The sequence below is a fragment of the Suillus subaureus genome (assembly GCF_016647635.1).
Source record: "Suillus subaureus strain MN1 chromosome Unknown BJ212scaffold_46, whole genome shotgun sequence".
Lineage (NCBI taxonomy): Eukaryota > Fungi > Basidiomycota > Agaricomycetes > Boletales > Suillaceae > Suillus > Suillus subaureus.
In genome coordinates, this window is record NW_024538602.1 from 270,060 (window position 1) to 292,610 (window position 22,551).

Genomic DNA, 22,551 nt, shown 5'->3' on the forward strand with positions numbered 1-22,551 from the left:
AATCGGCTTCCTCCTAATCCTTCCAATCCCTCCGCTCTCACAGCTCCCACTTTCCGACGACTCAGAAGACGTCGATGAGCGTGAGTTTTAGCGGCCACTGTACCTAGGCGTGGGTGGAGGTATACTGGGTATGGTGGGCGTTGTATACCATTCGTGTTAGAGGCATTTTGTACGGACTGAGCGCGTGTTTGGGTCTGGGTGTTGATCCACGTTTGTAATGGCGACGAACTGCATGACGCATAATAAGGAAGAGGCGAAGACATGATCGGAAGCAGAGGAGGCGCCTGCCTTGACCCCAATACCGATCTCAATTTTGGTTTCGACCCAAACACCCCATGCAACGGATTTAGAATCGAGAGATGAGGTGGATGTTTTGGGCAGGTGCGAAGGAAGGCTAAGAATTCTTCTTCAGGACACGCCTGCCAACGGAGAAGGTGTGACTGTGACATCAACGCCCCTGTACCGTGACGAGACCAAAACGAAACGGCTTCCAAAATGCATACTTCTGCTTGACTCGATTCGCCGAAAATTGAAAACAGTGATGATAGTGCAGTATGTGCTTCCAAACTCACAGAACAGATTTTGTTAAGATCAAGTGGAAGCAGCATTCTGAATCATGATAGTAGATGCAAATATGACCTTAAGTCGTGTGATGAGCTAATACTATCACTGTGAAACGATAGATGAAGACGAAGACGTTTGAGAATGAGACTTTGCTGTCCTGGGGGTATTCCGCGCGAACAGTACCGGCGTAAAAGGCGGGCATTTGTTCAGTTCCACAAGTAAATAGAAGTGGCAAGACAAAAATGAAATCCGGTCCATCGATATGAAAGTAGCTGTGATGTATTGCTTGATATGATAATTTAATTTGTTCATCTGTTCGTTAACGTTCAGTGATGATAAGATTCTTTCTGTGTTCTTACACGTCATATCTAACATTTCCCAATCGAACAAAATTACGCCAACTGCACCGATGCTTTCCTGACGGCGCGATGATCAACTCTCCAAATCACCAGACTAACTCATGTGTTAGTGCCAACGGCCATACTGCACTCATGTGAAAGCAGAAATACGACTCACTACGCAGAAGGCATAAACGGGGTACTACGCGGGTGAGTCACTGACATGTTATCAAAGTTCAAACCCAGGAAAACTACTAATACTCACGCATAGCGTCGAACCGCAGGCCACGCACTCTGCATCAGTGGTGCAAGTAGAGGGACACGCGTGAGTGGGCATGGCAGAAATTGATGATGCTAAAGCAGTGATGACGAAGAGGATGAAACGCATTGTTTATGACTTGTGTGATATGTGATAAGATAATTCTGAAGGAAATAGTGGGAAGACGACTGGCTTTTATGTGCTGAACATTGTTCTTGCATACGTAGTTGTGCTCTCGAACAGATGCACATCTGCAATGCCAGCAGTGTTTGCCAGCTAAAGTCTATTAGCAATTTGGTGTGGAGCTATTGAACATTCGTTTTTCAAATCAGCCGCCACTGTCGACTCGGTACCAAAGCACTCAACATCTTTGTATTCCTCAGATCGGTCCGTCTGGCATTTAACTTAACCCGTGCTGTCTTCTAATTTTCGATTTTCGGCGAACTAAAGCAGAAGTATGCATTTTGGTAGGAAACGCGTGCGATCTCGTCACAGTGGAATGTCGTTAATGTCATTGTCCATTGGCGGGCATGTTCCAAGCTAGACTCGTAACCAGTCTTATGTAATACGCAAGTACTTGATCGCGGGGTATTTAGCAGGCGAAGCGCGGAGTTTGAAGTTTGCCACACGCTCAAACACCCCGCCCAACGGACTCAGAATCATATGTGGAGAGTCAGCGCCAGCAGTGAGTGAGGATATCATAGAACAGCACCATCGACTGTGGAGTTTGGTTTCAGGTCTGGAGTGGGAGGGAAGGAGAAGGGTGAGATCGTGGCGCTTTTTTCAGACGAGCTTGAGGATGAATATTGTTACACACCTCTTAAGTATATAGCTCCCAATGCCAGTCAGCTTGGTGTGTAAAGTTGCGGTGTTTGAAAGTGAAATTGCTTCTAGAGACTCTACAGACCGCCGACTGATCCAACACCTAGCGGTTGATCTGAACGATTTTGAAGGTTGTGAAGATGTTGGGACGAACTTGTGGTATGAGTGGTGCTTAACCCAGCCTGAATGAGGCCTGGCACAGTAAGACAATACTTTATATTGCGGTCTGAAAATCAACATTAATCAATGATTAGAGCCAGTCGACTTAATGTGTAGCATGACAGTTGGTATGTAGTTGATGACGCGTATATCGCGTTCGGTGGGTGCAACGAGGACGGGAAGCTCACCTAAAGCGGCACGACCGGCATGTAGTAAATTTCAAACTCCTCGCTTCACCTACCAAATCACTCCGAGATTGACCGACGTCAAACACTTAACATCTTAGAAACGCAGTAAGACTGGACTTATGAGTCTAGCTTGGGACATACCCGTCAACGGACGGTTTGACTCTGACATCAATGCCAGAGCTCCACCGTGACAAAACCACACACATTTCTTATCAAAATGCATACTTCTGCTTTGATTTGCCAAAAATTGAAAATACGAAGACAGCACTGGTTAATTTAAACGCAAGACTGGCCGATCTGACGCTTGAAGAACGCCAGGGTCCATCGGCTCAACAGGAATACAACCTTACTCCGAGACGTTGAGTGCTTTTGATCCTGAGTCGACAGCTGATTGGAAACACGAATGTTCAGTAGTTCCACACCAAATTGCTAATAGACCTTAGCTGGCAAGAACTGCTGGCATTTCAGATATGCATTTGTTTGAATGTACGACTACGTACGCAGGAAGAATTTGAAAGAACAATATTCGGCACATAAAAGCCAGCCGCCTTCCTACTATTTCCCTCAGACTTCTCTGATCCTGATATCACACGAGTCATAAACAATGCGTTTCATCCTCGCCGTCATTGCTGCTTTAGCATCATCAATCTTCGCCATACCCGCTGACGCAACTGACGACTGTAATTGTCCTATTTTTTGCTACACTGACGAAGATTGCAAGGACTGTTATTCGACGCCATGCGTGAGTACAGTAGTTTTCATGGGTTCGAACTTTAATGACATGCCAGTGACTTATTTGCATAGGACCCCCTTATGGGCATCTGTACGTGAGTCGTGTTTTTACTTTCACGCAATAAGGCCGTTGGCACTGACGCGTGAGTTACTAGTAATCTGGAGAGCTGAATAACGCGCCGTCAGGAACCCATCGGTGGACTTGGCGTAATTTTTGTTGGATTGATATGACGTGTAAGGACATAATGAATACTATTGAGGAGCGTGCTGATCAGTGCACGGCGCAGTGCCAGTGACTGTTGCTCCTGCTGACTAGACGGGCTTGTAGATCGTACAATGCACAACGGACCCAACAAAACACACCCAGTCCCGTATATGGCTCCCTCCTTCGACTTTTGATTTTGATTGTTCATCAAATTGATATCAGACCTTAGCTGAGTATCCCCTATTATCATACCCGCCGTCCTCGACAGTATACTCTCCCAGCGCTTCAGTGCATACATGCGTCCCACTTGTCTTCAAAGCTTCCAGAATGTATTCCATCGTATCCAATCGAGTGGTTGGTCCTCCCCGACATACGAATCTGACTATGTATTTTGCATGATAGCATGAATATCACTGTTTTTCGTGTCGAGTAGCTACTCCGGCACATTACCATGTCGCTCCTTCGAACGCATGTATACAGTTTACTGCACGTCACAGACAAGAAACCTCGTCCTTCACTAGCCTCTTCGTCGTCCTCAACGTGGTAAACGAAAAACAAATGACAATTGCCTATCACCATGGTATCTGTCAAGGGAAGTCAACACGCGAGGGCCGCGGAATTCCTTCTTCATTTCGTCCAGATCCTGTCCCCATCTCTCCTCCCAATACACTGTAAGCAAGCGCCTCGCACGACTCCCGCATCTCGCATCCAAAGGGATGCATTCCCCTCAAATTCAGGCTCGCTGATGTGAATTGAGGCTCCCAGGGACAATGCAGTCAGGGGGAAGCCTAGATTCGTAAACTCCAAAGCTTTGAGTGCAAGTTCGGGGAGGGCGAGACTTTAAATCCGAAGGGGGCGTGATAGAAGTCATGCATCTCGCGATAGCGCTATTCCAGCTCTGGCTCATCGATTCAAACCTTAATGGCGAGCGTGTGGTATGCATAACAATGACTGCACAGGTTCTCGAGAATCGGGTGTAACTTTACAAGCATCAAACCGCTCTGCATAAGCTCGTCCAAAGGTGTCTTAATACATGATTTTATTCCAACATTAAATTTGATAGTATATGTGGTGCATGAGAACGATGACTGTACTGGCGCAGATGGGGTTCAGATATTCGGACGGGGTCGGAGGGGTGGATATTCTGGGATCAAGATGTCCTCGTTTCAATCATGATACATGGGGGTACCAGGATTCGAGGAAAACATTCACCAGCGCAGGGGTTTTCAATCGTTCTAGACCAAATTGCCACTTCGCAATCTGCTGGCATTGTGAAGATTTTGTGGTTGAATGCCGCACAACCACGCAAGAAAATTCAGGAGACCTTCAAAGCTTGGACATTCGAAGCCAATAAGGAGATAAGTTCTTCCCAACATCATAAGGGGCATTATCCAGCATATAAAAGCAAGGTGTCAGTGTCTCCCTACCAACCCTTCAGGCTTATTTGACCCCATATCACATCCTCACACACGATGCGTTTCTCCTTTGCAATCGTCCTCGCCGTCGCTGCATCGTCAATCTCTGCAACGCCCATCGACGCTAGCGCCCAGAGATGTCCCCTCTTTTGCTGGATTGACATAAATTGCAAAGACTGCACTTGGGGGCTTTGCGTGAGTATCAGTCGTTTTCCTGGATTTGATAATATGACTGACCTGCATGGCAGAAATTTCCTTTCTGCACAGTGAGTCGCGTTTCTGCTTTCGTATCGTATGGCCGTTGGCACTGACACGAGAATTATCAGTGATTTGTAGAGCCGTCAGGAAAACGTAGGTGGAGTTGGCGTTATTTTCGTTAGATTGGGAAATGTTAGATATGGCATGCAAGAACACCTATTACCGTGCAGATCAGCATCGGTGACTGTCGGTCCTTTGCAGACGGGCCTGAGCCTTTAGATCGTAAAATTGTAAGTATATGCACATGATGGACCTAATAAAAATACACCTAGGTCTTGACTTTTTAGTTTGATTGTTTCTCAACAACGCTCAACAGGATTTGGATAGGCACACTCGAGGAGGAGCGGGAATGGTTGCTCGAAAAGAATCAAAAGACGACCGTGGGGCGTCGGAGTCGGTGCTTGCGCAGGGGAGGTACATCCCGTTCATGGGTGTTTTTGGGACTGATAGTGAGATGAGGTGAATGTTTTTTGGCCGGTACAAAGGAAGGCTGGGAATAGGTAAATTCTTCCTCGTCGAACCATACTTGTTCGATGACGATCGAATTGGCGTGTGTAGAAATCGTACTCTTCTTCCTCTTCATAAGCATCGGTGATATCTGAGACGCCTTCGTCATCTGCGCAGACGATAGAGAGGGCCTTAGTTGTGTACAGAGGGCGAATGCTGATGCGCTTGGATCTCCGACCGTGAGTTGGGAGAGGTAGCTTAGTAAAGTCTTCGTCGTCTGAGTGCTCACTGGTATGCGCAACCACAGGGCCATTCCGAATTCAAAGATGTCTCGTCAACTGCAATGGGCGTACAGAGGTTCATTCAAGTCTTCGGCGGTATGCGGTATGATTTTACACAGCACGCCACAGCTGTATGTATCAGCACTCCCATTCTCGCCTGCCAACTCTCCGCTATTGAGAAAGCGTTCTGCACGATATCCGAATATTCTTCCTGTGGTATTCGGACGTTATACGAACTGAGAGACTGTTCATACCGTGCTTAGGGGATATACTACCTGGGTGATTCAGTTAACTGGGTCTCGTTCTCGCCAGACGGCACTCGCATCGTCACTGGTTCTTCGGGTAACGCTAGCGCAGCAGCGGCGTGGAAAGAGTTCACAACATTAATCGGTGGTGCGTATATTGCGTTCGGTGGGTGCAACGAAGACGGGGATGAGAAGGCTAAGATCGATGTCGATGATGGAGCTTAGCTCATACTCGTGAGCAACATGTGAAGGTACGGCTCCAGAGTGCTCGGAAGGAACCGGTACCACACATCCGGCTGAGCGGTAAGCCTTTCCTTCTTGTTCTCGATTCCCTTCATTGCAGCACCCAGTATCAGTTTAATTTTTAGCATATATATTGACCGTTCTTCAATATTTTACACGTTCGTATTTGATTATCCGTTCCTATCATTGATAACCTCGTAGCTCCACAGTCATAATGGTCATTCAATCAGCCCGAACCGAGCTGACGCTCGGCCCAACCCAACCATTATTGGTCTAACTTCAATGATTGTGCGATAGACGAAGCTAGATGCAAAGCGGCAAACCGGCATGTGGCGAATTTCAAACTCTTCGCTTCACACTCCGAGATCGAACAGTCTTACTACTACGTCAAGCACTCAACATCTCAGAGAGACTGGTTACGAGTCTCGCTTGGGACATGCCCGCCAACGGACAGTACTTGCGACTCTGACATCATCGCCACTCCACCGTGATGAGATCGCACACGTTTGCACTGGTCAAGTTAAGCGCAAGACTGACCGGTCTGACGCTTGAAGAACGCCAGGGGCCATCACCTCAATAAGAATACATTTTTACTCCGAGATGTTGAGTGCTTTTGATCCTGAGTCGACAGCTGATGTTAACCTAATAAGGCGATACCCGTTTTCTGGACTTTTGGTGATGCGTGTACGTCAGTTTAAATTTCAAATATTTTCTTCACATTTTGTACAACATATAAACCGCTTTGTAGGGGCGTTCTGACGAGACAAGAAGAGGACCAAACTCGAAATATTTGAGGCAATATTTATCGCCGGTGTTGGGTATTTACGCAGCCAAGCCTTGTTAGGCTTACTTATTGGGCAAACCAGGTGCATTTCGTACCCAAAAGCTTTGATTCGCCAAAAATGCGAAACAAACAGACAGCACTTAAATGCAAGACGGATCAATCTGACGCTTGAAGAACACTGGGGGAACCAGAAAACAGCCTTACTCTGAGATAAGTCGAGTGCTCCTGGTACCGAGTCAACAGCTGATTGAAAACATGGATGTTCAGTAGTTCCACATCAAATTGCTAATAGACCTAGAACTGCTGGCATTCCAAATATGCATCCGTTTGAACGCACAACCACGTACGCAAGAAGCACAATGTGCAACATATAAAAGCCAGCCGTCTTCCTACCATTCCCTAAGAATTATTTTATCCCTATTACACGGGTCATAAACAATGCGTTTCGTCCTCGCCGTCATTGCTGCTTTAGTATCATCAATCTTCGCCACTCCCGCTGATGTGATTGAAGTCCTTGAATGTCCTTCTTTTTGTGCCAATAATATAGATTGCGATGGCTGCGGTTTGCCGGTATGCGTGAGTACAGTAGTTTTCCTGGGTTCGGACTTTAATGACATGCCAGTAACTCACCTGCATAGGACACCGCTAATTCCATCTGCACGTGAGTCGTGTTTTTGCTTTCACATCGGTGCAGTAAGGCCGTTGGCACTGACGCATGCGTTACTAGTCCTTCGTAGAGTTGATCAACGCGCCACCGTCAGGAAAACATCGGTGGTGTCATTTTTGTTCGATTGGGAAATTTGGATATGATGTGTAAGGACACCAAAAGAATCCTACTGAGAAGCATGCTGATCAGTCCACGGCACAGTTTCAGTGACTGCTGCTCCTGCTGAATCACCGTAGACCGACTTCGTACAATGCACGATGGACCCAATAAAAACATACCTAGATCTTGACTTTAGACATTTGATTGTTTTTTTAACAACTGTGGATAGGCACGATGTGACTATGAGCGGGAAAGCTGGTTTAAGCGTGTACGCACGATACCGATGACTGCCAAAAAACATGCCTGGGCCTAGCTTCGACTTTTGACTCGTCTAAACGACACCGCATCTATTTCTTCCAAGTTGGTGTGGGCTCTTGCTGCTCTCTCACGCTGCTCAGCTCACTACAGTCGCCTTGCCTACACCCCTAGGGGCCCCTACTCATCTCCTTGGAAGGAGAGGGACGTGCCGTGTATCTGGAAAGATGCTCCAAGCAGATTACCATACCCACCGTGAGCACCTCGATTCATGCGGCGAGGCGGCTGCAGTTGCGGTTGCTCAGGCACCTTGGGTGAAATAGATCTAGCTACAAGTTGTCTAAATGTGCACGACATCAAAGGGTTGAAAACGCACCCACTCACGAGCTATAATCTGCGAGTCTTCCGGAACGCGTCGGATTCTTCGTCATGACTATAAGCGCTGCAGTAAAGTTGCTCTAGCGTATCCCAAGAAATTCAAGCTCCTCGTCGTTCAGACGACTATAAAACAGCCAACTATGCATGAGACATATCAACAAGTCAACTAACAGCGTGCTCCAACTATGGCGCTGCACCCTCTGCAAGGCGTACTAGCGCCAATCAGCGAATACACTCGCGCCTCGAGTAAAACGTACCCTTCCTTCTTGGGTACGAGGACAGCATCAAGTTACCCAGCTTGAAACAGCGCTTGGTATCATGAATATCTGATATCGGACGGAGTAATGCGCTGGACGCTCTCAGTTTGGTGGTATTCTCCGATGCCACCGAAAATGCCAGTCTACACCATCAGGCATACACACAAAAAACGGTGACAACACGGACTCACTGTTCACGTTCACTGTAATTAAAGAAATCGAGCATTAGTAAAAGGAAAGACAACCTTCAGCAGAGCACAATCCCTCTTTGTGCAGATAAAGACCGGTTGTTCGCCAAATCATCGGATACCACACGAAATTTGGTACTATGTTGAAGAGTAGGAGGAGGAGAAAACTTTGCTATGAATGGAGGCGAAGGACGAAGTTTGATAGCGAGCGTCGTTAAGCGCGTGTTAATGGTAGCCTGAAGTGCCTCGATTAAGGACTGTGGTGGCTGGTCCATAAACGCTGGGGGTATCTGGAGGCGAGGGGTATGAGGAATAGGGTCTGGCGAGGAAGAAGAATCAACTATTTACTATAATATATGTGCATGGGAACGATGGCTGTGCTGGCGCAGATGGGGTTTGGATGTTCGCAGAGACGGATATTCTGGGATCGAAATGTCCTCTCTTCAATCATGACGCATGGGGGTACTAGGACTCGATGATAACATTCACCGGCGGAGGGGCGCTCTAGACTAAATTGCCGAAAGACCCTGCCTGCTGGCGTTGCAGATATCATGTAGTTGAATGCGGCAAGCTTCAAAGCTTGGACCCGAGGCTGATAAGAGGATTCCGGTGGACAGGTTCCTCCTAACACGATAAAGAACGTTCGTTATCCAGCATATAAAAGTAAGGATGTCTTCCTACTAACCCTTCAAATCCTATACCACATCCTCACACACGATGCGTTTCTCCCTTGCAATCATCCTCGCCGTCGCAGCATCATCAATCTCCGCTACGCCCATTGACGCGAACACCGCAAAATGTCCCTTCTTTTGCGATAGTGAACTAGATTGCCAGGTCTGCCCTGTGGGGGCTTGCGTGAGTATCAGCCGTTTTCCTAGATTTGATAACTTGACTCACCTGCATGGCAGGAATATTTTTTCTGCATAGTGAATTGTGTTTCTGCTTTTACATTGGCCGTTGGAACTGATAAACGAGTGATTAGTGATTTGTAGAGCCGTCAGGAAAATATCAGTGGAGTTGACGTCGTTTGGGAGATGTTAGATGTGATGCGTAAATATACCTATTATCAGTCTACGACGCAGTGTCAGTGACTGTGTAGGCAAGCGCAGAATTATAGATGTGGCTGTAGATTATAGATGGACTTGTAGAATCTTATAGATGGGCCTGTAGATTGTGATTGTACATTCGAAGGTATATGTACGCAGTGCGCACGATATCAAAAGACATACCCGGGCCTAACTTTGACTTTGACTCATCTCAACGATAATACTGCATCCATCTCTTCCAAGACATCTCCTTGGAAGGAGGAGAGGGTGTTGGTCGGACATGGAAGCGAGCGCAGGGGCAAACGCTGACTAACGGAAAATGCCGAGTCGCAAACTATTTGTCATGCATCAGCGAAGATTCGAGTTCGATAGTATAAATACTGTACACATACTTTACCTTAGAGTCAGTCCAGATAATAAGAAAGTATCTTCTCTACAACTTACCTCTTTCTAAGCTCATAAACACAGAGGGTTCGCCATGTAGCGCATAGATACGAGCCTAGCTTAGGAGCGGACGGTGTGACAGCTACATCAACGCCACCCCGCCGCGACGCATTTAAATGCATACTTCTGCTTTGACTCGCCAAAAATAAAAATAAACAGAAAGACAGCGGTGGTCAAGTTCAACGCAAGACAGACCGATCTGACGCCAAGGGAACAAGAGAACAGCGAGATGTTGAGCGCTTTTGGTAGCGAGTCGACAGCTGATAGAACACACGAATATTCAGTAGTTTATAAAGCTGCTTATGAGTTCGACTCCACATCAAATTGTCAATATACCTGAGCTGGCAAGAACTGCTGGCATTGCAGACATGCATCCATTTGAACCCATAACCACGTATGCAAGAAAATTTTAAATAACATTCACTACATAAAAGCCCGCCGCTCTCCTACCATTCCCTTCCGAATCATCTTCCCATAAGTCAAAAAATGCGTTTCATGCTCGCTGTCATTGCTGCTTTAGCATCATCAGTCTTTGCCATGCCGGCCGACGCGTCTAGCCCCCCTCAATGTCCTTCCTCTTGCGAAAGTGACGCAGACTGCTTCTACTGCGATATGCAATGCGTGAGTACAGTAGTTTTCCTGGGTTTGAACTTTGATGACATGCCACTGATTCACTTGCATAGGACGTCATTTCCGCCATCTGCACGTGAGTCGTGTTTCTGCTTTCACATCGGTACAGTATGTCCGTTGGTACTGACGCGTGAGTTACTAGTGGTTCGGAGAGTTGATCAACGCGCCGTAAAGAAAACATCGGTGGAGCCGGTGTCATTTTCGTTCGATTGGGAAATTTCAATATGACGTGTAAGTTCATAAAATAAATCTTATTGAAAAGCGTGCTTTTGCTGAATCACCGTAGACCAACTTGTAGATCGTACAATGCACCATGGTCCTAATAAAAACACACCTCAATCTTGACTTTAGATGTTTGATTGTTTTTTTAACAACCGTAGATAGGCACGATGTGACTCTGAGCAGGAAAGCTGCTCCAAGGGCCTAGAGAGACGAGGCTAGCAAGAGAGCGAGGTCAGGACGAGCGCCGAGTCAGCAGGAAAGCAATGTCAGAGTCAGGCGAAGCAAAGGAGGGACTTAAGAGTAGCATAGGGTCAGAGATTACGAGAGTACATAGCAGCAGCACACATGTTGTAGACATTTTCTTCCAGCGAGGAGCGCATCTTCTCCCTCTCCAGAGTGCAAGGCTGGCGGGCTCAGCGTGTACTGCACGATATCGATGGCCGTCAAAAAGCATGTCTGGGCTTAACATTGACTTTTGATTCGTCTCAACAACGACACTGCATCCATCTCTTCCAAGGTATCTCCTTGGAAGGATGGGAGGGGGTGCTGAGTATCCGGAAAGGTGTTCCGAACGGATCACCATACCCCGAGGAGGTTGCAGTCGTGCTTATCCAGGTACGTTGGCCACAATGCACCAGCGATGGACCTACAGGTTATCCAAATGCACACGACATCAAACAGTTGAAAACGCACCTACCTGAGGGCTACAGTCTTCCGGACCAGAACGCATCGATACTTCGTCAAGACTCATGGTCGGACTGAGCAACTTTGGTCAAGTTGCTTTTTCAGACCGTGAGCGATGTTAATATTGAGCATCTGTGTAAATTTTTAACTCTGCAGGAGCTTATCTTCGAACACTCCTACACAATCAAGAATCTACTAAGTACTTAGTAGATGGGGCATTGAGAGTTGAGGACGATCGGAGGACTGATTGTAACAGGCGTCACTCTTTCCCACGGTGTGACCCCTGCCTTCAGATGAATGACTTAAGAAACCCTGCAGGAAACATCAAAACATTGAATAGATTTCATCGTAGTATGAACTAGGCTACAAGGGGACTATGCTATGGAGACAGAGACAGAGTGTGTAGAAACGTGACGGGACGGAAGACGTGTCAGAGATCGAGGAAACGTGTAAGAGGCTCAGATTGGAAAGACATGCAAGAGAAATCAATGAAAGACGTCTCGACGAAAAGAAAGATGCTAGATAGAGGGTACAGCTATAGTATGAATATCAGTATGCGTGAATGAGCGAGCGGGAGATGATGATAATGCGGATACAATAATTACGAATCGTCATCGTCGTTAACGAGAGCAAAGAGACATCGAAAACATTCAACAGAAGTAAAAGCAAAAGCAAAAACGACAAAGAACAAAATCCCGAAGAAAATATTCACGAAAATTGAAACCCCACACTCCACCAATCAAGCCCTCAAAAACATCTCAACAGGAATCGGCTTCCTCCTCAACCCCGCACCGCCGCTGCTCTCACAGCTCCCGCTTTCAGACGACCCAGAAGACGTCGATGAGCGCGAGTTTTGGCGGCGGATGTGTCTGGGGGTGGGTGTACTGGGAGGGGAGGGCGTTGCGGGGAATACCATTCGCGTTAGAGGCATTTTGTACGGACTCTGTGCGCGCGTTTGGGATTGGGTGTTGGTTCGCGTTTGTAATGGTGATGAACTGGGTGATGCGCGAGGACGGGGGGGCGAAGACATGATCGGAAGGGGAGGAGGTGCCCGCCTTGATCCTGATCCCAACCCCGACTTCAACTTCGATCTCGACGCAAACACCCCACGCAATGGACTTAGAATCGTGCGTGGAGGTTCACTAGCGAGTGAGGATATCGTGGAGCAGCTCCATCGACTGCGGAGTTGGTGAGTTTCAGGTCTTGGAGTGGGAGGGAAGGAGAAGGGGGAGATGGGGATCACTTCTTCAGACGAGCTTGAGGATGAAAAAGAGGAGTGGGACTGGCTGCTTGAAAAAGAATCGAGAGACGACCGAGGGGCATCAGAGTCAGTGCTTGCGCGGGGGAGGTACACCTCGTTCATGGATGGTTCGGGAACTGTTGGTGAGATGGGGTGGATGTTTTGGGCTGGTACGAAGGAAGGCTGGGAATAGATGGAATCTTCCTCGTCGTCGAACCATACTTGTTCGATGACGATTGGACGAGTAGGCTCTTCCTCGAACAAGATATCGTCTTCGATGTCAGAGGGGACAGCCATACGAGGAGGGGGACGTGTTTCGATTGGAGGTGGGGGAGGTGGGTACATGGGCAAGGGTGGGATGACACGTTTTCTTCGGATGGTTGATACTGAGACTGGGAGCTGTGGAACGGGTGGGACAGTCGTTGGGGGTGGGGTAGGGAGAGGAAGGAGTGGAAGGGCCTTTGAGAAACGGCTACGTCCGCGTGGTCTAGGCACTTCGACAGGCAACTGGGGTACTACATCTGGCGAGAGGATGATAGAGTCTGGGCGGGCGGGTGCTGGTGCAGAGATGGGGGCAGAAGAGGGCGAGTATAGGGAGATGAAGTCCTCGAATTGGCGTGTGTAGAAATCATACTCGTCTTCCTCTTCGTGAGGATCGGTGATCTCTGAAACGTCCTCGACGATAGAACGGGTCTTGGTTATGCACAGCGGACGAATGCTGATGCGCTTGGGTCTCAGACGAGGAGTCGGGAGAGGTAGGTCGGTAAAGTCTTCGTCGTCTGATGTACCTGGGGTAGCGGGCATTTCTGAGTTGCTGTCATCTGTAGAAGAGGACGCAGAGAGAGCGGGTGAACGAGGTGCGTCATTGAGCATAAGCAAAGCATCGTCGATGGAGAATGTGAATGCAGAGAGGGTGACGCGTGGGGAAGGTTTCGGTTGTGACTCGAAGTCATTTTCTGAGCACTCTGGTATTATTTGGAGGGTTGTTGAATGTGAGCAGGATGGTGGCGGACAGCTAGCGTCTGATATTGAGTTCTTTCTGGTGCGAGTACGAGAACTGCGTTGCAATGATGCACGAGCGAAAACTATATAGTGAGGTTAAGCTACTTGATCCTCGAAGTCAAGAGAGTCTTAACTCACGTGTATTCATGTTGTATGTGAACTGAAGTGCGGATGAAAAGCTGGAGTGAGGTCTAGTATATATCCATCCCAGCTCTCGAATAATAGAAACAATAGCATTCTCGAGCTTTTTGTCGTTCTAGCCATTGTCCTCTTTTCGTACAACAACACTTGCCTATAATGAATACCGCTGACTTTAAAAATTTTATTGTTGATCTTCGTTTGCACGCATTGTTTCTTCACTCTCAGCTGCGGGTCACATGAACTGTCAATTGAGCTGGTTTTCACTACATCAACTTGACACTTCCTTTCTCAAATACGTGCACTGCAAGCACGAGTACTTCCACTCCAATCATCTACCTATCCCACATATCGTATGTTTTTCATCGGCTCAGTCTCGTCGCGATCATTAATTTCATCGTCGTCGTCGTCGTCTATGTCTTCGAAACAACCTTATTCTGAAATTCTATCCAGCTGCCAGCGCATAAAGCGGTCATCATAAACTCCGCTCTATCGCCCTCATCTTTCATTATGATGGTTATTGTACTCAAATTCTCCATTCCTGGTTCCACACACCCACGCTTCTCACCGCGTTGCACGTCTCGAGATGTGTGTTTTTCATCCTTCGAGGCGCACATCGCAGTGTTTGAACGACGTAAATCTAGTGGCCTTGGTGCTATCGGCTTCTCTCCATCATCTTTCTACCACGACGTAAGCCGCCAACGATTTGGCAAAGTTGTTGGCGGTTTATGTAGTTGTAGAAGGCCTCGAGTAGATCAACTTGCCTTCTCACCGCAACGTCCCACCAGATACTTGAATGCTTTCGTGAGCGCCTGTGTCGTGCGCCGATGTACTTTTTATCAGAAACAAAATATCAGATTCAGTAATATGTGATAATATCGGCTGGTGTGGGTGCTATTTCCACAACGTAAGTTGCCAACACTAATACTTGTTTCGAGCAGTTTACGTCGTTGTGAAAACCTCCGTCTAATAAAACTTGTCTTCTCACTGCGCGTCGTACCGGTTTGAGCTGTTTGTTTGTTCGTGCCTGTGCCGTGCGACTTGTTATCAGAAGAAAAAACATAGGTGTGTCTCGCTGCAATAAGTTTTCATTTCTCTGCTCAGCGAACCGAGTTGAATCTCGTCATATCTACCTTGTGCTCTTAAAATTGATTTGGCGCTCCATTATGTAACGAGGCACGAGCGAACAAGAGACGCGGCATCGAACCTCTTGCTTTCGTGCCGCGATCACTGTTCGTCGCTGTGCAGCTCACTCTGCTCGTTTTCATTTTCCACTCCCAATTTTCATCTCCTGAAGTCTGATTCAACGCCTCGCATTTCGCCAAAATCAACACAGCAACCCATTTGGGTCCTGAGGAAAAGATTTGTAACTACTGAGTCACAGCAAGGTGATCCCACCCGCCGTCCCAGCTCAACTCTCTTAGGCTACATCTTTTTCCCCGGGGCCGGAAAGCGCTGTGCGCCTTCGCCAGAAAACCCATCACCAAACCTTTGTGAGTCACCCCGAGTCGTTATGACATTAACGATCAACACCAAGTCAGAGTGAATATCATAGAACCCCGCTTCTGATGCTGCAGTAACAATTTGGTCCTATGCTTCCGCTACCACGATGAACTACGACTTTCAAGCTGTCTTGACATTTCTGCTCCCGACTTCTGCTCCGACATGTTCTGGCATGACGGACGTCAGGAACTCCGTCTGAGCGTTGCTTTTGACCGTATCATGTCAAATGCAATGATTGAAGTACTTCCACGCCAGTAAGTCACGTTGTTAAATTCAGGACAAAAACCATTACAACTCACGCATAGACCCTCACCGCAGCCGCGGCATGCGTAATTTGTAGTACAAGACCCACATTGGGCGCTCTCCTCAGCGGGCGCAGCAGAGACTGATGATGCTAAAGCGGCAACGACGGCAAAGACAATTGCAGAATAGAAACGCATTGTGAGTGAGGATGTGATGTGGGATCAAATAAATCTGAAAGGTTAGTAGGAAGACGCCCTTGATTTTATGCGCCGTGTTCTTCATGGTTAGACTTATGGGTATGCATAAATTTTAGGAAGAACCTATCCCCCATGGGCCATCGGAACGCTTAAAGCATGAGTTTTATTTTATTTTTTCAGTTTTGACACTCGATCTGTATGCTCCTTGCTGGCATGACGGAAAAAACCAAACGGAGGTACTTGGCCTGGTCATCATGACTATCCCTTCTTGTGCGATCGGCACCCCAAGTCGGCAGTCACACAAATGACTCGGTTAGTATTCGGCGTAAGGGAGCAAGTACAGTATTACTATTTACTAGTAGATATGTACGAGAGTGCTGCTGTTGTATGATTGAGGGGGGTGTAATGACTTTGAGACTCGGATCATGTGCATTGTGTGGATGAGGTCGTCTATGTAAGTTCGATGATGCAATGAAACTGCCAAATGGATTATTATGCGGCATTGCAGGATGTGGGGAGCTAGATTAGCGCAGAATTGACGAAAGTATCTAGCAGCGCTGTACCACCCGGCACCTCCAAAGTGGTGTGCAGTATTGAAACTCCGTCCGGCACATATTGGTAGGTGACAATTTTCTGCGGTTCCCGCTTCTCACTGAGTTGCTCATCGCGATTCGCAGTGTCTGAACGACTCAGATCTAATGGCCTTGGTGCTATCGGCCTCTCTCCACCATACTTCTACCACGACGTGAGTCGCCAATGATTTGGTAAAATGATTGGCGGTTTACGTTGTTGTGGAAGGCTTCGAGTAGATCAGCTAAGCTTGTTTTCCCTCTGCAACATCATACCCAATGTTTGGTCACTGTTTCACTGTTAGCGCCTGTGTTGTACACTGATGCACTTGTTAGAAGCAAAACATCAGACTCTGGTCTATGATCATGGTGTCGGGTTGCAGTTGTGTGGATGATACTTCCACCGCGATGTAAAGTGCAGACACGAAGATTTGTTTCGGCAGTTTACTTCGATGTGAAAGGCTCAGTTCAATGAAATTTCATTGCTGCACTTGTTATCAGAAACAACAGACCAGACGTGGGACAGGTATGATCCCCTCGCCACATCAATCAAATCAATGATTTCTCTGCTCAGTGTCTCAAAATTGAAGTTACTCGATATGCATGGCCTGCCTGACTTCGGGCCCTATTATAAGTAAGGAGTCCGTTTGTTTCAAACTTGTAAAATCATGTCCGGTAGTTGCCCACTACGTGACATCGGACATCAGAGCTAGAGCCCGAGACCTTGGTTGAATCAGTCGCTCTCCAATCATCCTCACTCCTTTTTGACTTCAACGATCAACTCCAAGTTAAGCTGAATTTCATACAACGCGGTTTCTGATGCAACTCTACTGTTATCGTGATGAACTACAACTTCCGTGCTATCTCGACTTTTCTGGCATGATGGACGTCAGGAACTCCGTTTGAACTTTGCATTGGACCATACCATGTCAAGTGCAGTGATTGTAGTACTTCCATGCCGGTAAGTCATATCGTTAAATCCAAGACATAAACCACTGAAACTCACGCATATGCCACGACCGCAGCCGCTGTATTGATAATTTCTAGTACAAGACCCACATGCCTCGTCAGTGGGCATGGCAGAGATGGATGATGCTAAAGCAGCGACGACGGCGAAAACGATTGCAGAGGAGAAACACGTTATGAGTAAGGATATGATGTGGGATCAAATAAATCTGAATGGTTAGTAGGAAAACACCTTACTTTTATATGTTGGATTTGGTGGTTATGGGTACCCATTTTAGGAGGAACCTATCCTCCATCGGAACTCTTGAAGTGTAGAGTTTTGGACTTTTTCGAGTCTTAACGTTCTGCCTGTATACTCATTGCTGGTATGACGAAGTATATTAGGAAAAACAGCAGTAGTCGGCTTGAAAATGTCATTTTGTCTACAGGAAGTCTTTCATTTGAGTTGCAATTTACATATATCTAACAGGGGCCAGGTCGTGATTTTACATGAAAACATTACGGCTGTTTTGATATGACAACCAAGAATTTGTCACACTTGCATGCTTTTTTCCTCAGTAGGACTTGAAACAACAGTTGTGTCGCCATCCCGTTCAGCCTCGAGAATCTTACGAGAGACCTTACTGCGAGAGCGAATTTTTGAACCATGGAAGAAAAAGATCTGTGTGAAAAACGAAGTGGAACCTGTGAGCACCAATCGCCATGTAGGCAAATTTACCCACCCATGGAATTGGTGCCATCACTACCGATAGCAGTGCCCAGAGCGTCAGTCCCCACTTATATGTCATACCAGCGAACATCTGCTGTGTGAAGAGTGGGAACATCAATGCCATTATGTTTCCTTTGGTTCCTTAGTTCAATAAAATGAATGAGGAAGTGCGGACTCACGAGCCAGGCTCTGTCCCGCCTGAGCCGAGGAGGTATATGGACCATAGCTAGGTTTTTACATCAAACACTTGCAGGATAGATGCGTCTAGATACATACCAGTCTGCGAGATACAAACATGAAACTTGAAATATTACGAGGACGCCAGACATAAATGCCTGTGAATACGAATTAGGAACATTGTGAGAAACGACATGTCTGCGACGCACAGTCAACCCGATCAGAGGCGCAATCCAAGGAATGTTGGGTGATGCCGTCCATGCGTAGATGAGCATCGAAATGGGAAGGACAACAGCGGCGACGCATGGCATGTATAACCGTGCTTCTTGACCCTTTGTCGGAAAGTATTTTCTGCATAGCATGAGCCACGGCGGATGACATCTGTCGAGTTTCTTACCGGTACAAGGTTTCCTGATACATGTTCGCCAAAAAACCTATGATAGCTCCGACACTGTTGAGGTAAAAGATCAGATGCGCAGCATGTGTGCAATATAATGACTTTCCTTTGACATAGGAGTACAAATCCTGTCTCGCCGACACTGAAGTTATAGACGGACTGAAATTCTGTAGTGACGGATCTTTCGCGTCACTCACTTTAGCATCCGATTTTTACCTAACAATTAATTGCACTTACTCGAACAAGCAATACACAACCCCCCAAACGAAGCCGATCCAAAGCTGCCATGAAATAACGTTAACTGTCATTGGTAGCACACAATGATCACAGTCACTAACGCTAAAGCATTGCACAACAGGTTCTGTGAAAAGAAGATCTGGAGTCGTGTTAGGAAAAACTCTGCAAAAGATTATTTTGCATACACAATGGCCGCGTGCACGACGTCTTAATGAGAGATGACATGCTTGGTTGGCCAATTTCAGCGCTGGACCGATACCTGGGGTCACCAGTTATCTTTCTGGTGTCCTTCGCAATCTGGGCTAGAATAATTGAAGAACGAGTTTCGCTCATCACTAAGATGACGCTAAGCACAAATGCCCCAGTGAATCTGATAAGAAAATTTAACGAGAGTCTAAAACATGTAGTTTTGTGGACACACATGGCATGTACCCATTGCACCCACCGCCATCCGAGGTGCGGACTGGCAGAAATGAGCCCCCCAAACGCTGACCCGAGGCCGAAAGAGAATAGTGATGAGAATGCAAACAGAGACATTGGCAGTCCGCGCCTGGAACAGTGTCAATAATGGAGCTATCACGGGTATTTTGTCTTACTCGTGTGGCTGCCATATATCGGCAATGCTACCTCCAATCAACGATGCACCACATGCAGCAAACACCCCTTGTAGTGCACGCGACACAACTACAGTTTGTATGTTTGGTGCCCTGTCAGTGATAAGCACCTATTTGTCGCAACAGTTATACGACAACTTACAATGCATTCATAACTTCAGCGAGAAAAAACAAAGCAGACGACATGATGTAAACAGGTCGTCTGCCGCACTCCTGAGATGCAGATGCGGTTATGTCCGACGACACCAAAATCAGGGCCAGTTCTCACCTCACTGAATGACGAAGAGATCAAAGGGACAATCCCGAAACCTATCGCGTACAAGCTCAGTCCCAAAGTCGCCTGAAGTCGAGTACAATTTAGGTCCTTCATCATTGACTCATAACTGATCGAATATGATGACGATGCAGCTGCTGTTGGAGTTTTTGGAATCTTTAGATAGAAGGACATCAACACTAAAAAACCGAGCTAACCTGTGATTCCACCGAATGCACAACATAACAGAGTGATGGCCCACTTCTGCGGATAAGAGAAATTTATTGGGTCCCGTGGGTCCCCTTCGTGAAATTGAATCTGCTCAATGTCAACATTTCTGGACGTAGAAAAGAATTGCAACAATAACTTACAAGTATCAACTCTTGCTCCTGTGGAACATGAGCTATACGCGAAGCCGAGCTGATGTGTTTACCGGTATCACCCATTATCATTAGAACTTGGTCTTTCGAACGGAAGTTGGATGGGCTTTTAACTGTCGACGGGACAGGATCTATAATAGTAGCGAACGTTAGGGTATCAGGGTCTTTCCATGTTGTGGACCGCGATGCCTCACCTATTACACCATAAAGCCCATACATGAGTAATACCAGTATCCTTCTCTACCTATAACGAGAATTTATTTGGCCCTTGTCTTGAGAGGTGAGATCGAGTCTTGACTTTCGGCCGACACTGTCAATCGGAATAGGAGCAATGTAACCGAGAATGACGATGGTGCAGAAGTCCCTTTTCGAAGCGTGAGCTAGATACTACTAATTCATGACACCGTTAATCTCTACATGTTTGCTGTATATTTCTGCCCTCTAGTCGTCTCACAAGCAGGAGGGATTCTGGCCCAGAGATGTCATGCGTGGCAGGGATAGCAAAAGTGGGACAGGATGCCGTCAGGTGCAGTCATACGTATGAATAGTGGCACCCGCAATTCTATCCTGCCGATTGTGCGGAGGAGTGCGATGAATGGGGCAAATATGACAGAACCTAGAACAATGGATAATCTTGTTAGTTATACCAATTGAATTGCAGTAATTGGGGTGGATATGATTGACCCTGGTAAAACCCTGGCACAGATCGATCAATTTGTCAAGATTATCATTACAGACGCCTATCAGTCGCCTATCCCTATTTTTACTAGATAATGAAAAGGAGTCATAGGGTCATTGTAAGGAAAGATTCCTCATAAGGAAAGTGTGCTTACGCTTAAAAGTATGTAACTAGAAAATTTTGAATCATGTAAGTCCAGAAAAGCCGATTCAGGAGTTTTCAGGCCCGCTGAGTCCATGTAGGCTTCATGTCCGTATCACCATACACGTACGGCGAACAACGGGCCGATAACTAAAAGTTCTGTTGTGTAGAGTCGCAGCAGCAGGACGACAAATACTTGACGGCATGATAACAACTGTCTTGTTAGGGACTTTGAAAGTTTGAGAGTCAACTATTCGGCCCGTATCGTTGACAGCACGCTCGAAATAAAGATAAAAATCACAATCCACCCTGTTACGAATATAATCAGTTCCACTGGCGATGCATAGAGAATGATTGATCGCACTCGGGGCAAATACTGATAACTTACCTAAGGAACAGAACGCGACAAGTGAATCCAGGAAACCAACTGACTACACACTGCAAGAGTATACAGGGACATCCAGTACACGCCCGCCTCAGTTCTTATTGTAAGATATGCCGCAGTTCATGCATGAGTGTACAAAGGCACCTATCAACCGCAGCTTGGGAAGTCGAGGCGGTCTGCGAGTGGATGTCAAAAAAATTATTAAGCCGAGTTTAGAGGGTTGGTCGTCGTCTGCATCAAGGCAGAACAAGGTTACACACACCAGTGATGGAAATCCAGCAGTGAACTGCTAGTCTACGAACTGTCCGCCACTACTACTTGCGGAGACGTGAAGGCGGTCGCGAGAAACCCCACCATAGTAATCATATTGCCCCGGCAAAAGTCTAGAAGAGACAGAACGGTACTGTATGCTTTACGCTCGTTGGCAAGCGTTATCATCATGATGGCAATACGTGTGTGTCGTGATCCGTGAAGCAGGCCTGTCACTTGCCTGTCGCGGTCGCGTAAATCGCAAGCTCGCCGTTCGAGAATCAACATTACATAATCAATGATGGTGACATAACTCGGAGAAAGGCCCGGTTGATATTATTAAGCTGATTGTCTGACCTTGGCAAGTCGGATGATTACTTGATTGATGGAAAAGCCCTTTGTTTACAGACTGTTGGCGCGATCCTGGACAACCAATGAAATGACAAGTATGTGTAGGCCAGCTGATCATGGGTCACCATATGGAATTAAAGACCGGCACTGATTTGTTATCGTGGCCGGCAGAGAGCTCGGAAATCACGAGGTGCAGGTCCATGACACGACGCAAATGAGTCACTATCGCTCGGCGTTCTACTATTATCATTGCTGGTAGCAGTGATCCTCGCCAGCTGATTGAATCAATTTGGTCCGAGTAGTAAGTACGT

At 46.9% G+C, this 22,551-nt stretch overlaps 5 protein-coding genes across 5 annotated transcripts; 3 read left to right on the plus strand and 2 right to left on the minus strand.

Moving 5' to 3' along the window:
• Positions 1-4,739: 4,739 nt before the first annotated feature.
• Positions 4,740-5,673, plus strand: BJ212DRAFT_1590583 (uncharacterized protein; the record flags this gene model as incomplete). Its single annotated transcript, XM_041342489.1, has 6 exons — positions 4,740-4,877; positions 4,931-4,948; positions 5,019-5,033; positions 5,111-5,170; positions 5,257-5,389; positions 5,499-5,673. The coding sequence occupies 6 exons, from the start codon at positions 4,740-4,742 to the stop codon at positions 5,540-5,542; spliced, it is 408 nt and encodes a 135-aa protein (XP_041187813.1). The 3' UTR covers positions 5,543-5,673.
• Positions 5,674-7,325: 1,652 nt separating this feature from the next.
• Positions 7,326-7,776, plus strand: BJ212DRAFT_1388988 (uncharacterized protein). Its single transcript, XM_041336943.1, has one exon. The coding sequence runs from the start codon at positions 7,379-7,381 to the stop codon at positions 7,748-7,750; it is 372 nt and encodes a 123-aa protein (XP_041187814.1). The 5' UTR covers positions 7,326-7,378; the 3' UTR covers positions 7,751-7,776.
• A 1,713-nt stretch (positions 7,777-9,489) lies between these two features.
• Positions 9,490-10,127, plus strand: BJ212DRAFT_1389012 (uncharacterized protein). Its single transcript, XM_041336944.1, has 4 exons — positions 9,490-9,625; positions 9,682-9,747; positions 9,845-9,948; positions 10,014-10,127. Exons 1-3 carry the CDS (start codon positions 9,502-9,504, stop codon positions 9,940-9,942), a joined length of 288 nt encoding a protein of 95 aa, XP_041187815.1. The 5' UTR covers positions 9,490-9,501; the 3' UTR covers positions 9,943-9,948; positions 10,014-10,127.
• Positions 10,128-12,334: 2,207 nt separating this feature from the next.
• BJ212DRAFT_1389013 (uncharacterized protein) lies at positions 12,335-13,361 on the minus strand. Its single transcript, XM_041336945.1, has one exon. The coding sequence runs from the start codon at positions 13,345-13,347 to the stop codon at positions 12,550-12,552; it is 798 nt and encodes a 265-aa protein (XP_041187816.1). The 5' UTR covers positions 13,348-13,361; the 3' UTR covers positions 12,335-12,549.
• Positions 13,362-18,200: 4,839 nt separating this feature from the next.
• On the minus strand, positions 18,201-20,654 carry BJ212DRAFT_1485911 (major facilitator superfamily domain-containing protein; the record flags this gene model as incomplete). The annotated part of the gene is made up of 15 exons (XM_041341047.1): positions 18,201-18,329; positions 18,391-18,518; positions 18,557-18,603; positions 18,654-18,712; positions 18,764-18,905; positions 18,952-19,005; positions 19,189-19,232; positions 19,290-19,327; positions 19,374-19,558; positions 19,610-19,738; positions 19,785-19,895; positions 19,945-20,015; positions 20,071-20,213; positions 20,274-20,373; positions 20,427-20,654. The coding sequence occupies 15 exons, from the start codon at positions 20,652-20,654 to the stop codon at positions 18,201-18,203; spliced, it is 1,608 nt and encodes a 535-aa protein (XP_041187817.1).
• Positions 20,655-22,551: the final 1,897 nt, after the last annotated feature.

Bases quoted from the DNA above. Each gene is read 5' to 3' on its own strand.
- BJ212DRAFT_1388988 (XM_041336943.1), top strand. From the start codon at position 7,379: ATGCGTTTCGTCCTCGCCGTCATTGCTGCTTTAGTATCATCAATCTTC.
- BJ212DRAFT_1389012 (XM_041336944.1), top strand. From the start codon at position 9,502: ATGCGTTTCTCCCTTGCAATCATCCTCGCCGTCGCAGCATCATCAATC. The intron at 9,626-9,681 runs CTGTGGGGGCTT...AACTTGACTCAC, and splicing joins ACTAGATTGCCAGGTCTGCC to CTGCATGGCAGGAATATTTT. The intron at 9,748-9,844 runs CTGATAAACGAG...GCGTAAATATAC, and splicing joins TTTTACATTGGCCGTTGGAA to CTATTATCAGTCTACGACGC.
- BJ212DRAFT_1389013 (XM_041336945.1), bottom strand. From the start codon at position 13,347: ATGGCTGTCCCCTCTGACATCGAAGACGATATCTTGTTCGAGGAAGAG.